Raw genomic sequence first — 17659 nt, 5'->3', positions numbered from 1 at the left:
GAGTTTGATGTGTTCGTGGAACGGTTGATGAGATACACTGCAGTACTAACCGCTTCCGCCCACCACTGCGTCGACATAGACTTGTAGTGCAGCATGCTTCTTGCCTTCTCCATGATGGTACGGTTCATGCGTTCCGCCACTCCATTCTGCTGAGAGCTGTATGGAACGCTACGCTGATGGACGATACCGTTCCGTTTGCATAGTTCCAAAACTGTCTTGCTCACGAACTCCGTTCCATTATCGGAACGAAGACATTTTAGACGTTCCCCCCACTGGGTTTCGTACAATGTTTTGAACTCCTTCAGTTTACTACCCACCTCGCTCTTGCTCTTCATAAAGTACGCAGCGACAAACCTTGAGTAGTCGTCTACGAACGTCAGAACATATTTGGCACCACCCTTTGAGATAGTTCACATTGGGCCCATTGCGTCCATGTGTACTAGTTTCAACACACGCGTCGTTCTCGTTAGCGATCGTGACGGGAACGTCGTCACGGTCTGCTTTCCCTTCATACATCCACCGCACAAAGTCTCGTTCCCATTTTTCACGTGAGGGATACCAATTGTGGAACGTTGAGTATTCGTCAGCGCGTCCTTGTTAGGGTGACCCATGCGAGCGTGCCAGAGCTCCCACTCTGTCAGGACCGGCGTATTGCACGAAGTGTGCCACCTCCTGCTGACAGTCCAGCAGGAACGCCTTACCGGCCTTCTTCCTGACGCTATCGCAGCGTTCCGTCCCCAATTTACACAGCTGGAACGCTGGAACCCCACGCTCATGCCTCGTTTCGCGAGCTTCCCGACCGACAATAACCGTCTATCGAGCCCCGGAATGTGGAGCACGTCCACCACTCGGATGCGTTTACCATCCAAACCAGTCAACTTGGCCGTTCTGGTTCCTGCGACGCGCAGCTTCTTACCATCTGCAATCGTCACGTTGATGCCACTGTCTAGTGCCTCGTACCCAAATAGGTCGTTCCGGTAAGGGGTCATGTGCGACGTTGCACCACTATCAATCAGCCACCCGGCCGAGCGTTACCCACCAACTACAAACAATGCATCGCCTTGACTGCTCTTCTTCGCAGCCGGACAGTCCCACCTGATGTGTCCCACTTGGCCACAGTTGAAACACTTGCCTTTGAAACCAACGTTCCGTTTCGGACCGTTCCATTTTCGATGGTTCCATTTTTGACCATTCCCTCGGCCGTTCCGGAACTTGCCTGCGCTCCCATTCACTTGGAATGTCTTCCCCGTGATTTCCTTTATCTCGAGTCGCTCGTACTCCTTTAACAGCTTTTCATTGGTCTCAATGAGCGTCACACCCTTGGCCAGCTCGTCAAACGCATCCAGATGCTTGGCCATAGTCGATCCACTCTCCATCTTAAACCGGTGGGGGCGACGCATCATCGTCACGCGGTTGTGGAGCGTTGTGCGGTTGTAGAACTCTCGCAGCGTTCCCCAAGCTTCTATGGAACGAGTGGCCGACCGAATCTTGGTCTGATGCTGGAGTTCCACTCCCTGAGCGACGATGCCGAGCGCCTTGGCATCATTGACGAGCCACTCCTCGGTGATCTCGTTCTCCGGCTTGATGGCTTGAATATGCGCAAGCAGGCCCTTCCCGGCTAGCGCCATGCGCATATTGTACTCCCAGTGAAAGTAGCTCCTACTCCCGAGGAGGACTTCGGCGCGCTTAATCGTCGTCACGTTTTGGAACGTTCCGGTAGAGCTGAGCGTTTGCGGCTGTTAAGCTGTTGTTGGTGTTAAAGGCAAATGCCGAAGTGAGTAGATTTGAGTCAATTAAATATGTCCTCTAAACGTCAGTGCTCCCGGCCATTCACCTGATTAACCGGTTTGTTAACCGGTTTGGGAACGGTCCATCTTGGAACGTCACGCCGGTTAGCCGAACCGTGCAGAGTCATGCCGTCATATTTCGATATTACACCCTTTGTTCCTGATTTTGAAAACAAATCCCGTCGTTCCAGTAGCCTCTGGAAACAATAACACATATTTCGCTGGGTTTTTTTGCACCCAGCCCAACTCTCTCGTACCGTAATGCATTTATATGCAATATGCAATTTAGTATGGTCGTATCCGCACTGCATTTCAAGGGGTTTCGCCATGCTTAGAAAAACAGATACATCCGAACGCAGTTTACACTGACATCTAGCAGACACTCCTGGTGAAATAGAATCAGATGTCTTGTTGCTTCGTATGAAGGTGGCGCCGATTCATCATACAAGCGCTCGTAATTGCTAGGTCAGCGACCCCCTTTGCCCATTAACCAAACAATTCCCGTCATTACGGGATATCCAGAGCGTAGTGGTGCATACAGCTGAGACCACTCATATAACGTCGCTAGCTCGTTATTGCTACTTCAACTTGCATGGACTCTCATTCTTGAGTATAATCTTAGGCCCAGCATTTGAGCATCCCTTCTTGCCGGCAATCGCCTTTGAGTGGAGGCGTTTCAGCACTTGAACTTGAAGCTATAGTCTAATCAAATGCGTCGTGGCCAGAAGCTTAGTATTGAATTCATACACAGCTTCCGTCGCAACTTTGTGCCACACGTCACGTTCTTGTAAATTATGTAAATTTACACTCTCACGAGTATGAACGCTGTAGCATGTAGGTTGTCAAATATGTTCCATTTTATATGGAGCCATCAAGTTGGTTTGATGCTAAAAGCAAATCGTGACAGCGAACCTGATACTTCGAAGTATGTGCAATTTGGAGAGCTTCACAGGTGGTATTTCGATAACATCGCAAACGCAAAAGGAGGCCCCTGAATGTAACCCTTTCGACATTGAAACAACTTTATAGTATCCTGGCTGGACTGGTTCAAAACGCTTATCGATCTTTTTGTCTTTTAATTAGGAGTGTCGTCATGTAAGCGTTAGTTTAAGACCTTTCTCATTTGAGGGGGTAAAATACGTTGAAGGTTAATGAGCAACGTGAGGAGGACAGTTTGGCGGTTTTCTACCCATAGTACTGCTTGCAAAATGGCACAACTGGCAAAATTGAGTCTCGTCAAAGCAGGCACCGCTTGTCGGATGGAAACAAAAAGTGATAAGATAGAGGTCCACGACTCAACGTAGCCAACTATCCTAAATGTAGATGAACCAGGGCCGATCCGTTAGAAAGCCACAGACGTTAATGCTCTCGTTCTATACATGTACCATCTGATGTGTACATGTGCCAGAAATTCGACGTTGCACATAAATCTACCTGAAAACCAACATCATATTTGATGATAAAAGGTAAAGGTCTCCTCTGGCTCCCCTCAGCAGTACCTTCGACACGTTTTGACTCAATCTTTGATGCATTTCAATCGTTCATTTTACGATTTGCTTCCAACTACAAACAGCCAATTCACCTGATCGTCTGAGCGTACAACGCCATGAAGGATATTGAAGCGGCCACCCCCGGTTACGAGCTTCACGCGTCTCCCAAGCCTGGCTCAGTCACCGCGACCGGTAACGAGGAGCCGTTACCGCATCCATCGATCTGGCTCCTACTAGCGGTGTCAATGCCGCGAATGGCTGTTCAGATGGCTTGGGCGGCGCAGTGGGCTGCGCTGGGCCCATACTTGTCGACGATGCTGCCAAACACTGCGGTCCAGCTCACCCAATTCATTGGCTTCGTCGCCGGTGTCATTGTCGGACACAGTGTTGGTGTGTTTAGTGACCGCACCACATCGCGTCTTGGACGACTTCGCCCGTACCTGATTGTCGCCGGTATCCTCAGTGTGGTCTGTTGGATTGCTATGGGCTACACTCGCGATATCGGTGACGCTCTTGGCGACCACGGAAACGGTACTGACGGCGAGACCGACCGTACGTGGACGTCGGTATTCACAATCATTTTCTATGCCTGGATGGACATCACTGTCAACATGGTGCAGACCCCCGCTATGCTTCTTATTGCCGACTTTGCCGGCGACAGACAGACAACCGGAGCCGCTCTTGGACAGGCTTGGTCGACGCTTGGAGCCATTGTCATTGCTGTGTACATCGAGATCTTCGAAGCCGCTTACAATACGCTGCACTGGTTCCTAGGTATGCTTTCTGTCGTTATGGACATCTGTATGACAGTCACCTGCTTCTTCGCGCATGAGACCCCGCTCGATCCCAGCACAGTGGAAAAGGCGTCGGCCTGGGTTCAGGTCAAGGGAGCGCTCTACTCGATATACCGCGGCATCAAGACGTTACCCGCTACGCTGATCGTGTACTCTTTTGGCTTATTCTTTGTGCTATACGGCTTCACGGCATACAACGGAAACAAGGGACAGTTTTTCGGCCTTGAAGTGTACGGCGGTACGGCTACCAACGCTGATAATTGTGACCCCTGCTCCGAAGCCCAAGACGCGTACAACGAGGGTGTCAGCCTTGCCGGTGGGACTGCTGATCTTCTCTACAATATAGTAGGCTACGTCTACTCGTGGTGCATTCCACTCTTGGTGAGCAAATTCGGTCTCAAATGGGTCCTCACGATGTCGACTATCCCGCAGATGCTCCTTATGGTCATGGCGTGGGTCGACAACAAGGGATTCGATGTCTTCGTGGTTGCCATCACGGGTATGACCTCCTCGATTTGGTTCTCCTGCATCGTGCCGGTTGTCATCCACGTGATGGGCGAGGATGTGGACATCGGCATGTACGTGGGGGCGTTGAACTCGGCCAACTGCTTTGGCCAGCCTTTCAACTACGCTATTGGTGCTGCTATCGTCAACTTCCTCTTTTGGCCACAAGTGGTATGGTTCATTTTCTTTGTGCAGAGTTCCTTACTACTTTAGGAGGGGTAGAGTACTCGCTGTTATCAATAACATAATCGCACTCAGGTTCATCAATATATTCAACGTCGATCGAGACAGATGTCCATAGGACAAGTCTGTCGAATCGCAATAATACTTCTCCATACTTTCGCTATACTAATATAGAGCAAACTTTGTTTGCGCTCCGACGACATAAGTCGCCTTGACAAAATTCCTGATGTAACGACGCACCAACGTCACAGCCAGCGATGGCCATGACGTTGGTACCAATGCGTCCTACTTTCTTCTATTTTCTTTCCTACTTGTCTTTGCTGACTGCCAACTGTCTTCTTAAGTTGCCAATGAACGGCCAGGCAGACACACGCCTGACCGGAAGGCAATCACCATGTTTGGACGAGTATTGCCAAACATGGAACTTCAATGACAGTCATTCTGTTTCATTTGAATTCACTATGGAGATTCTGACCCGGTTCAAATGAACCGCGGTTCACTACTACGCTACGCTACTTCAAGATTCGACTCAAGGACTACTTAGAATCTAGTATAGTGAAATGCATATACTTACATAGGATACCAAGGGAATGCTAACAAGCACTTCCTCGTAGCCGACAAACAACTAACCATTTCAATCTCACTTTCCAATTTACCTTCTTCGAGGCACATCAACTGCCTCCTACGCCTTACCTTCGAGTCTCCTTCGTTGGACTCTCGCCGCCCTCCTCCGCTTCGCTCCTCGCCACGCGACTCGTTCCTCGTCGCTGTTCCTCTGCGCCGTGCTCTCACCAGTCGTCACATCTGGTAGCACTTGCTGTTTTTCGTCCGGGAGGGGGTTCTTCATTCTCTACTCGCTACGCGACACGTGGAAAGCCGCTCGTTGAGCGTGTGTCGTCGTTGTTCGCCTCCACATTCGTCGGATTTTTTCGTTGCGACCTCATTTCATACGGCTTGCCGTATTGAATGCTTGCGTGTGTACTGCACTAAGCGTCTGGTATATAAGAACCGGATCAAGTTAGTACCCGTACCTAACGTCGCATCCCTCATCAACGTTATCGTTGATTGCGTGTGTACTGTAAGTGTCTGGTCTATAAGAACCGGATCAGTCAGTACCTGCACCCCTTGTCGCTGTCCACCTGTACCCGACTATCTTTTTCGGCACTTCATCACTGAATTGTTCGACAATCAACCATGACTTCCTTGAATCTTCAAGGATGGTCTACTGACGCTATCACGCAGAAACTCATCGAAATGGTTGACAAGCAGCAACAACTGCTTGAAGCCATGAGTAAGCGTGAAGTGAAAGTGGAAGGTATCCGTCTGCCTGAATTTCATGGCACGATGGGATAATATGTTGATTTGTACTTTGAGCAACTTGCTCAGTACTTTGATGCCAAAAACATCGATTGGCAAAACGACAACCAAAGTTCTCGAATTTTGGCCATTACTACTGCGAACTTTAAAGGAAATGCTGCCGCTTGGTACAAGCTGAACAAGCGTGATATCAAGGACATGCAGGACCTTATGGCCAGGTTGACCGATGAATTTGTGCCTCCGGATTTGCAAAGCGTTTGCGTGATCAATTGTACGCGCTTACGCAGAAAAATTGCTCTAGCTTGGAAGATTACATCTCTCGCTTCCGTGAAGCCATCATGCAAGTGACAGACATGAGTGAGTTGGACAAGATCACTTACTTCACACGTGGATTAGTCAGTCCTACGCGCGAAGAGGTGCAATATCGTCGCTGTACAACAGTGTCGCAAGCAATGAAGATTGCTTTGGAGTATGATCGATCGCATCATGTCCGCGGTAAGAACTATCGTCCACCGATCTTTTCGCAGGCCGATCACGCTCTCAGTCCAACAACAATTCGCACCAAAAGCAAGCCACGCCTATGCGTGTTCAGGAGAACGAACCCGAGCCAATGGAAACTGACATAGGGAGTACTAGAAATCGCCGTTCTGCTTCTTCTTCGTCGTCTAACAAGCGATGTCGTTATTGCAAGAAGTCGGGCCATGTCATTGAGCAGTGCTTCAAGTTGAAGAACAAGGAGAAGTATGCTCGAAAGAACCGTCACGAGCAATCTGCCGCGAACTTTAATTCTTCTTCTCCTACAACTGCTGCTGCTGAACGAGTGTCTATGACCCGTTCCGATGACAAGGTTGAGGTTGTTGAAGTGGAAGAGATTTCCACGTCCACCTTGTCGTCCATGCATCGTGAGAACGAGCTCATTCGTAAACAAGGGACTTGTGATGGGAAACCTGTCGTCATCATGTTCGACAGTGGTGCTACGTGCAATGTTGTTCGCCCAGGTTTAGTCGCTAACACCGCTACGTCTGGTGTCTCACAAGTCACTCGATTCGATGGAACTTCTACGAAAGCGCGTTCTGTGAAGAAAGGTCAAGCGACTATTGAATTCGGTCGCTACTGTTTCCGCAAACTTCAAGTCATGGAATGGTCACTTGGATCTGCCCATGATGTCATCTTGGGAAAACCTTGGTTTACCAAGTTTCAGCCATGTATCAATTGGCGTTCGCATGAGATTTCGTTTCCAAGTGTGTCTTGTGCACCTCCATCAACGGTTGCTAGTCAAGCAGCTGTGGAGATTGCTGCTGTTGACTTTAAACGTAACGTGAAGAAACATGTGTACAAGGAAGTGTACCGTGTCAAAATTTGTGCGGTCATGTCAGTTAGTGAGTCGACTCCTGATCCGATCACTCACTTATTGAAGCGTTTTACTGACGTCTTTCCGGAAACTTTACCGGATGGTTTACCGCCTTGACGTCGTGTGGATTTCGAACTCCACATGAAACCTGATGCTGTTCCAAGTAGCCGTGCTCCGTTCCGCATGTCTAAGGTTGAGCAGGATGCACTGGATCTCTTCGTTGCAGAGAAAAAGAACGGATGGATCGAAGTTTCTGATTCTTCTTGGGTGTCCAACATCTTTGGGATTCCAAAGAAAGATCCTACTTCTGGACATCAGCTGTCTCGCTCTGAGTGGGTGCGCTCTGGAAACTCGACTTTGCCTATCCGTTGGGTCATTGACTATCGCTATGTGAACTCGCAGTCGATTGTTCCAAAGATTTCACTGCCTCGCATCGACGAACTCTTCGATCAGATGTCTGGGTGTGTCATCTTTTCAGTTCTAGATTTGGCTCAAGGATATCACCAGATGCGTATCGCGCTCAAGAGTCGCAAGTATACTGCCTTTCGCACGCACGCTGAAACTTACCAGTGGTGTGTAGCTCCTATGGGATTGGCCGGTATGCCTGGTGTTTGGTCTCGCCTCATGAGGGTACTCTTTGCGAAGTACCGATTCATTGTTGTCTACTTGGATGACATTTGTGTCTTTTCCACCAGTCTGGAAGAGCATGTTGAGCATCTTCAAACTCTCTTCGAGGTTCTACGTCGTGAGAATTTGTTCTGTCATCTCTCGAAGTGTCACTTTGGTCAGTCCGAAGTTAAGTTTCTCGGCCATACGATTTCTGCCAAAGGACTTGCTGTTGATACTCGCAAGACTGAAGCGATTGCAAAGTGGCCTACGCTACTAAACCAAAAGCAACTACAAAGCTTGTTGGGTCTCGCAGGTTATTACCGTCGCTTTATCCGTGATTACGCCATTATTGCGTTGCCTCTTGGTTCTCTTGTCAAGAAAGAACATGTCTGGAGCTGGGGTCCAGAACAGACGCGTTCGTTTGAGGAAATCAAATCTGCTCTTCAAGAAGCACCCGTGTTGCAGTTACCGGATTACGAGAAATGTTTCATCGTGACAACAGATGCCTCTAACTACTGTGTTGGTGGCGTTATCTCTCAAGTTCGTTCCGGTCAAGATCATCCGATAGCCTTCTTCTCGAAGAAACTTGGTCCTCACGAGATTAATTGGCCAACACACGAGAAAGAACTCTTCGCTATTAAATGTGCGTTAGACAAGTGGCGTCACTACCTATATGGTCGTGAATTTGATATCTACAGGGACAACACTGCTTGCAAATGGTTTTTGCACCACCCGAAGGTTTCAGCAAAATTAGCTCGCTATTTGACGTTTTTCGCACAGTTTACGTTCAAGTTGCATCACGTTAAGGGACACCTCAATGTGGTTGCCGATGCGTTGTCGCGTCAATCTTCGGAGCATGCGATCAATACGGTTTCGTTTCATCAGTGTACCACGCGCTGCCACACCCGTGCAGCTCGAAACCTGATGAATCGACGCGTGATTACCGACTACCGCAGTCTTAACCAACATTTGGTTCGACCACCCTCTCGCCCTCAATTTCGTGGGGAGGATGTTGCTGCTGGTTACTACACGCGCCCTGTTCCGACCTTAGCCCAAGCTTACCGACATGTACCAGTGGAAACTCCACGTACCGTCGCTGCGGCTGAGAATATTGTTGTGGCCACCAATGTGACCCAACACGCTCAAAATTGGAGCTCGCTCGGTTGGTCTGATTCGATTAGCAGAGAGTTCGCTGCTGGATATCGCAATTGCCCAGACTACGGAGATCGTTTTGAGCATCCGGAACAACCGTTTGTCAAACAAAATGGTTTACTTTTCCGCAAGTATCAGACGATGATGCGCTTGTGTGTTATGTTTACTCGGGACAATCATCTTCGAACTTCCATCATCTCTTGCTTCCATGACTCCAATATTGCTGCTCATCCTGGAGCTCATCGAACGTACCTTCGCATTTCGCAATGGTATCATTGGCCCACCTTGGAACGAGACGTTCGCGATTATGTGCAAAGTTGTGAAACTTGCACTCGCTGGAAACACAGCAATGCTCGCAAGAATGGCAAGATGATTCCCATTCCGATTCCTGAGGAATGCTGGTCTGTCGTCTCTATGGACTTTATCACTGGATTACCTGATTCCAATGGTTTTGATGCAATCTTGACTGTTGTCGACAAGGTGTCCAAGCGCCCGAAGTATCGTGCGTGCAACCGGACTGATGATGCACAGAAGACTGCGTATCACTTCTTTGATTGCGTTGTTCGCCATCACGGTTTACCATCGATCATCATCAGTGATCGAGATTTCAAGTTCGTCTCCAAGTTCTGGTCATCCTTGGCTAAGCTAATGGGAATTCGTCTGCACATGACAACTTCCTATCGTGCCCAAGCCGATGGACAAACCGAACGCCAGAATCTGATTCTGGAAGACGCTCTACGCTGCATGATATCGTACCACGGACGTGATTGGTCGGATAATTTCGGAACGATTGAGTATGCTCATGCTACTCTCGTCAGCGCATCTACCGGTATGTCGCCCTTTGAAGTTGATACTGGACGCAAGGAACGGAATCCGTTGAATCCTTTGAGCAATCCCAGTACCATGACTCAAATTCAGCGTGGAATTGTTGAATATGCGAAACAGTTCCAAGACAAACGCCAAGAGATCATTGATTTGGCAAATAAGCATCTTCTTCAAGCCCAAGAACGTCAGAAGAAGTACTATGACAAGAAGCGATCATCGATCACTTCAAGGAAGGAGACTTAGTCATGCTGGATACACGTCGCATTCCTTCCGCCCATGTGACTCAAGACATTGATGGGAAACGGGCTAAGCTCGCTGCTCGCAAGATTGGACCATTCGAGATTGTGAAAATGATCAACCCGAATGTGGCCAAGTTGATACTTCCGCGAAGCATGAGTCGTCTGAACTCCACGTTCAATGTGGACGTGTTGAGTCATTACGCTGAAAACCCGTCGCGTTTTAAGACTCGTCCTATCCCAAAGGCCTCAAGACTGATTATTGACGACGACACTGGCGCAACGATGCACATCATCGAGAAGCTTCTTTGCAAGAGTCAATTCAATCGCAAACCTGAATGGCTTGTGAAATGGCACGGATTGCCAGATCACGAAGCAACCTGGGAGCGCGAAAAAGACATCCGCCATGTGTCGCATTGGAAGGTTCTCGTTTCCGACTTCAGCAAGCGTCAACGAGAAGTCAAGTCCGGGAGGATGTAACGACGCACCAACGTCACAGCCAGCGATGGCCATGACGTTGGTACCAATGCGTCCTACTTACTTCTATTTTCTTTCCTACTTGTCTTTGCTGACTGCCAACTGTCTTCTTAAGTTGCCAATGAACGGCCAGGCAGACACACGCCTGACCGGAAGGCAATCACCATGTTTGGACGAGTATTGCCAAACATGGAACTTCAATGACAGTCATTCTGTTTCATTTGAATTCACTATGGAGATTCTGACCCGGTTCAAATGAACCGCGGTTCACTACTACGCTACGCTACTTCAAGATTCGACTCAAGGACTACTTAGAATCTAGTATAGTGAAATGCATATACTTACATAGGATACCAAGGGAATGCTAACAAGCACTTCCTCGTAGCCGACAAACAACTAACCATTTCAATCTCACTTTCCAATTTACCTTCTTCGAGGCACATCAACTGCCTCCTACGCCTTACCTTCGAGTCCCCTTCGTTGGACTCTCGCCGCCCTCCTCCGCTTCGCTCCTCGCCACGCGACTCGTTCCTCGTCGCTGTTCCTCTGCGCCGTGCTCTCACCAGTCGTCACATCAACCCAAGAGGGGTGGGTGGGTAATGGGCTATTGGTACCATGGATCCTTCAGGACTTTACTAAGCTAAACACCCTGCACAAACAATTTATAAAACTCGGGATTAGAATCCAGCCTACAAAAACCCACTGGGAGCCCTGTTGCCATTCATAAAGCTCTTCGACATCGAAGCTCAGCGACTTGGCGATTAAAAAAGAGCTCACCAAAGACGTTTCGTACGCGGTAGGGGGGGGGGGGTACTAAACCCGGTAGTCGCTTTATTAATAGTGTAAACCATTTCAGGTCCGTTCTCCCCAGAGGACGGATTCAATACAACCACCTCCTGGCCGACCTGTGCATAGGGTTGGACAGAATTAACCACTAGCAGTATTCAAAATTCTACGAGCTCTAGGATGTTGACATGAACAGCAAGGAGGGGGACTACAAGGCTTATTACAGATTGTGCAGGATGCAGAGCGCGTTGGCGTACTATTCGGAGCTGAACGAGTGGCATCCGTGTGTTTAGATGTACTAAGTGGTAACAAACATGGACGTGCACCACGGACAAGGCACTACCGCGATGGTTCTGCCTGAAAGTACACCTTGTTCTCGAAGTTATTATGCTGTTAGGTCATGCTAAAATTAGACAAGCAAGCTTTTTTCGCAGTCGCTTCAGCAACGAAATCTGCTATACATGCGCGCAAGGAAACAGTAAAAATTACCTTTCTACCAATAATTTAAAGGGTTTTATCATCAAATGGCAGCGCCCTCTTATAAATTAAAAAAAAATATTCCTACACGACTTTTTGACAATGTGTACCGGTAACCTATGCTTGGATCATGATCATCTATTGCTTGGTTTCAGGTTCAGGTTCAACGTGGATCACCAGGAACAGTTTTTTATTAAAAGTTAAAATATCGCATCATTGATACCGTGAAGGTTCTTTTTGTCATCGCTGCATACTTTCATGTGAATCGAATTCCGTACTTCGCAGCTTCGGGTCCGTCGGCTCTGGTAGCAGGACAAGGAATATTAAGAATTATCATACTCAAGTCGAGAATGCAGGATCTACTATTTTGCTGTATTGACATATCAACCAAGAAGTATTCAAATAGCCACGGGGCTCCTTGACTTGCTTCTTATAGCAATATAGCCGCGAGTGAACTCGTCATACACACCTTCATAGGGGTTCCGGCTCCACGTTTCAGGACGGACGTCGAGCTTTTCCCTCACCTTAGACGGCGTTACCCCTTCATAGATCCATTTGATAAACTGCGCAACTTGCAGCGACGCAGCTTCGTCTTTGACTCCCTTGTTCACATTGATCGCATGGTGTTTGATATCGAAGAGGTATTTCGCCAACACGTCGTCTCCGTATTGATTGACCAACTTTGTAACCAGGGTCTGAGTCGGCGCTTTTTCCGTTAATTCGAGATAGTAAGCAAATTGTTTTAGGTTGGGGTTGCTTAGGATCCCTGGCAGCCCCTTGTCAAGCCCGAGCATCAGAAAAACAACGTCCGACGAGGAGGTTTTCTTTGCCAGCGCCTTACCTGCCAGCACCGTTATCTCATCGTCCTGTAAAAGTTTCGGTAGAGCTCTAGCGAGGTTCTCATAGACACTGAGGCTTGGACTGTTTGCTCTCTCGTCGCCAACTTCAGTGTGGGCTCGCAACTTACGCGTCGAAGAGCTGAGGACCTGGTGACCGACGGCCGTCGTCGCCACGGCAGCATTTCCAGCTGCAAAGATAGCGACAGCAAGCAGCGTAACAATCCAGTGATTCCGCATTGACCTGAGTAGCTGTCAGCAAAACGAGAACTGGCGGTTTGAATTGTTAGCTCTGTAGTTCAAAAAGGGTTAAAGACATGTTCGCACGTAATTGCGAAAGGGTGAGGGTTTTTCTTCTGTATGGGCATTATTAAATTTGTAAGTACCGCTCATTTATGTTCCCTGCATAACCTAATTGTGTATGGAGTCCAAAGTCACAATGTTATCAGTGCACGTTCAAACCAACTTCGGAATGTCCTAATCAATTGCCCCCTCACCTACAGCGCACATGGACTCATGTATCAAAACTAAATCACGTACTCTAGCTGCAAAATACGCTTATACTGTGAATAATGTTGAGAAGTGCATGCCGGTACGTGTAATTAGATTGTGATAATATTTTTGATTTGGTCGGTGTGCCAAACCGACCAAATCATTAACTATATCGGCTTGCAAAAGATTACGATACCACCGATGTCGTTCAGTCGTGGAGTGTCTGTAACTACAAGTAGAGCCTATAGTAGTAGAGGATTGGCTGGTACTATCAGCCCAATCCTCTAGCTACAGTACCACTGGTACTATAATACCACTGGTAGTGCTTGGAGATAAATGTTCAAATCGGTAGAGTAATACAGAATTTAGTACCGGAAGTGAAAAAAAAGAAATCGTTATTCTACAATATTTTAGGACCAAAAATTTCGTGATAAGCGTAAGCCAGAAACTGACGATCTGTCTCTGCAAATACACAATTAATACCCGTTATTATACGCTTATATCATATCAACCACCGGTGATTGCTTGGTTACCATCCCGGCGGCCACCTGATTACTTCTTTCAATCATGATACGTGAGCTAAGCGTCCAGCATCAACCGGGAGCTATCGATGTGTCATTTCAAATGCACAAGTAATATCCGTTATTAGATGCTTACATTATATCAATTACCGGTGACTTTCGGGTCTTGGCGTGCAGCTTGTAATTCAATTCTACCCCCCGCCCCTCCATTCATGCTACGGAAGCTAAGCGTACGGGCTTCTTGATCTACCTACGAGGTCGCTGAGCTATTGTAATCCTGATTAAATAAATACCCTTGTAACAGCAATTGACGATTGTACTGATTTAACAAAACTTTTATGGATCATTAGACCAAAGCTTCATAATTTAACCCCTCTACTACGGCGGACGTTCCGGATTATCCTGAATTACTAATATATGAATTAACATATGCCGGAAAATCAGTACTATATATCCTGTTTGAAGCCCTTTCGCGTGACACGTGGACAAGGGAAGGCAGATCATTGGCTGATGCGAGAAGATGGGTAGAACAAAATACGTGCAAATAACTCTCTGTTCCGATCTCCCTGCAAATTGTTTCACACTTTACAAGTACGACACGACAATGACCACCACTCAAGAATCACTTCATTCTCTCTACTCGCTTTCATCATCGTCGCTGTCATACACCTCGCGCCGACGTCGGTTCACGAAGCGAATCTTGTGCAACAACTCGGGCGGAATGACCATCGCGTTGCGCCAGCTCTGGTGCCAATTCTGGTTGCAGGTGAGAACGCTGCCATGCTGCAGCCTGCGTGCCTTGTTGCACAAGGTAACGCGCCCCTTTTTGACTTTGGTGCATGTCGGGCAGGAATAACTCGTCTCGAAACTTCGAACTCCAGGACCTGCGTAAGCAGAGCATACCTTGCACAGCCACTGGCGCCGCTTCGCACCGTTCCTCTCGTCTGTTAGCTCCAGCGTGTGCGCGCTGCGAGGTAGCGGCTCGGTGACGAGATCCGCTAGGTCGTCGTCTCCATTGAAGTCCTCATTCGATTGTCCCAGTAGCGCGATGTGCAACCGCCTCATGAACACTGCATGTGTTGGCACAGTCCGTTCGCGAGCGCATATCGCAATCTTGTGCACAATAAACGCGTTTACCATCGCGATATCTACCAGCCCCAAAAAGATGGTTTTGTAGTACTTCCTCATCCGGATGGCGCGCTGGATCGAGTATCTCTGCAAGCACAGCTGATCGTGCACGTCGCACCTCCCATGGCCTCGTAGTAATCACGTACAAGCTGGGGGCAGGGGACTTGCGAGATCGTACCACCGGACTCTCGACGGGAGACATGCGTTATTTTTGTCGAGCATCCCGTCGCCAGAAATATCATGGGCTTGATATCCATCCATGACAGCGCAACAAACTCAGGTCGATCTCTTCAAACCGCAATACGATGCAAACCGCGTGACATCCGCTTTGGACGCTTCTTCTGCCCAAAGTCGATTGCCTTGCACCATCCCTTACGGTCTTTGCGGATAGTACCGACGTGACAGTGGCCCATGCTGAGCTGTTTGGGCGACAGCGGTATCGAAGTGTAAAAGTTGTTTGTACAAACAAGTCGTCCTGCAGGCTGTCCTTCACGAACCTTGGCTAGGCTCTTCACCACTGCCCGCTGAGCCACAGAATCTTCTTTAGCGTCCGTTTTACCGCAGTAAATGCCCAGCCTACACGAAACAGCACATATTGGTTAGTAATCGATTAAAAGCATTACGGCTCTTGCCGAACGCATAACGGATCAACGTTATGATAAAATCACGTATATCCGTCACATATGACGGATATCCGTGATAGTCACACTCAGTACCTGGCGCAATATGCGGTGTCGGCGCAGTACGTCAAGTAGAACTTTGTCCCCCACTTGTTCGGCTTGGCAGGCATGTATTGCCGCATTGGGTTCGGTCGGTGGCGCATTGGCACCATTCCCTCGTCGAATGAGATCTTAGCGCCGAGCTTATATTCACGAAAGAACGTCGTCTGCAAAGCTTGAATCAGAACGAATCTTGAGCGCTCAGTCATTGCTGCCACTCTGTAAGTTGTTGTCGTTGAAGTGGAGATATCTGGCAAAGTCGTGGAATCTGTCATGACTCATAAACTGGCCGAAAGTCCACGAGAGAGTGCACATTCAGCTCTTGTAGCCCAATGACGGCTAAGACTTTCTCGGCGAGGCTCCAACGCCCTTGCAACCAGCGGCCCGATGAAGCGAACGATCTCGTGGGGTTGGATAGTGCTCTTACGAGCCAGCTTTCTCCGGTACATATCCAGTGTGAGCACTGGAGTTGCCGGAACCGATTGTTGGCGATGCCGAGTGCGGGTACGCATCTACTGGGCCACGGCATCAATACTTTCTCGTCGATAGTTGTTGGTTTCCGCCGCGATCTTGCGCCAGAGCTCCTTGGGTAGGAAGAAGTAAAACATCGCCAGGGGGCTTCAGCATACGCAAGCGCGGTTCGTGTGGGGCCAGATGGACCTTCGTAGAGAGTTGATACATCGTGTTGAACGCGACCAGATTCTGCCTCCATGTACACGTCCGGTTCGTCTTCCTGGAGGCAATCCAAATCCTCAGCTGTAAGATCGAACTCAACGGGGACCTCGTCGGATCCCACTCCTACATCATCTCCACTTTCACCACCACAGCAGATCCAAAGTCGTCATCGTCAACGGCGTCGTTCTCATCTTGCAGGTTCGACTCTTCATCTCCTTCAGCATCGGAATCAAGCGACAGTAACCAGTCCCCATCACCAACGTTGAAATGGTCTTCACCGTCGAACTCAAAAAGCCTATCACGCCTCAGAGCAGCAAGGAAACCATCACCATCAAAGTCATCCAGAGTAACTCCACGTCGGCCTGCATTTACCGCTCTAATCGGCGCCTCCGTTGCTGGCAATTCCAGATCGCGAGCAGCTTCTACCGGAATCTCCTGAACACCTTGCACAATACCATCCTGAACAGAGGCCGGATGATTCGGAACCTCCTGAACGGCTGTATCTGGATCAACTTCCGTAGTCACCTGAATAGCACGACCTGCATAACCCGAAAGATGTTTGTTAGTATTGTTCGAGAATCCATCAGATGTCGAACGTACTGCTGCGACACCGCTTGGGTTTGGTGTTCGGTCCACACGCCTTCCGCTTGGATTCCGCTCGTGTCGGGGGGACAACAGCTTGTGGCACTTGGTCATCGTCTTGCAAAGTAGCCTTCGCTGCACGCCTAGGCTTTCGCGGAGTAGGCTTGGCTGCGCAGCCAAGGCAACACGGGGTGATGATGACTCGACGGACTCGATAGGAGCAGACGAGGTAGTTTCAGGCACAGTAGCAGCCGGTGGTGCGACTTCAGGCGCAGCGGGAGTCGGCGAGGTAGCCTCTGACGCAGCAGCGGTCGGGCGAGCTGCTTCAGATGCAGCAGGGGGCTCCGTTTCCGTTTTAAAAGCAAGCCAGCCTTGCTTCCGACAGTACCAGCATCAAACGGTAGTTACCTGTACACAAAAGCATACAAGACCTTGTCTCTCAGCTTACAACTCACAGCTACGCACCGAGGAAGTAGTCAACACCCTCTGTTTCGGAAAGACTTCCTCCCGGCGGCACATATCTGCCGTCATTGCTCAGCCCCCGCGACGTGCGATACTTCCAGCCTATCTTGCTGAGCTCCTTCCAGATCTGGGAGATGGATTTCTCTGTCGTGATAGTGAAGAACGGCATGTCCAGAATGCAGGTATATTCTCCGGCGCAGATCTCGAAATGAAAAACAGGGAGCCTCCCGTCGATTCTTATATCTGTAGCCCTAAA

The 17659-nt window shown here is 48.8% G+C and overlaps 2 protein-coding genes across 2 annotated transcripts; one reads left to right on the top strand and one right to left on the bottom strand.

Moving 5' to 3' along the window:
* Window positions 1-3522: 3522 nt before the first annotated feature.
* On the top strand, window positions 3523-4788 carry PITG_04301 (Glycoside-Pentoside-Hexuronide (GPH):Cation Symporter Family; the record flags this gene model as incomplete). Its single annotated transcript, XM_002905906.1, has 2 exons — window positions 3523-4062; window positions 4111-4788. 2 exons carry the CDS (start codon window positions 3523-3525, stop codon window positions 4786-4788), a joined length of 1218 nt encoding a protein of 405 aa, XP_002905952.1.
* Window positions 4789-12386: 7598 nt separating this feature from the next.
* Window positions 12387-13064, bottom strand: PITG_04300 (secreted RxLR effector peptide protein, putative; the record flags this gene model as incomplete). Its single annotated transcript, XM_002905905.1, has 1 exon — window positions 12387-13064. One exon carries the CDS (start codon window positions 13062-13064, stop codon window positions 12387-12389), a length of 678 nt encoding a protein of 225 aa, XP_002905951.1.
* Between the last annotated feature and the right edge of the window lie 4595 nt (window positions 13065-17659).

This window comes from Phytophthora infestans, genomic scaffold, assembly GCF_000142945.1.
Source record: "Phytophthora infestans T30-4 supercont1.5 genomic scaffold, whole genome shotgun sequence".
NCBI lineage: Eukaryota > Oomycota > Peronosporomycetes > Peronosporales > Peronosporaceae > Phytophthora > Phytophthora infestans.
Note: the sequence above shows the minus strand (reverse complement) of the source record. Positions and strands in the feature narration are given on the sequence as shown.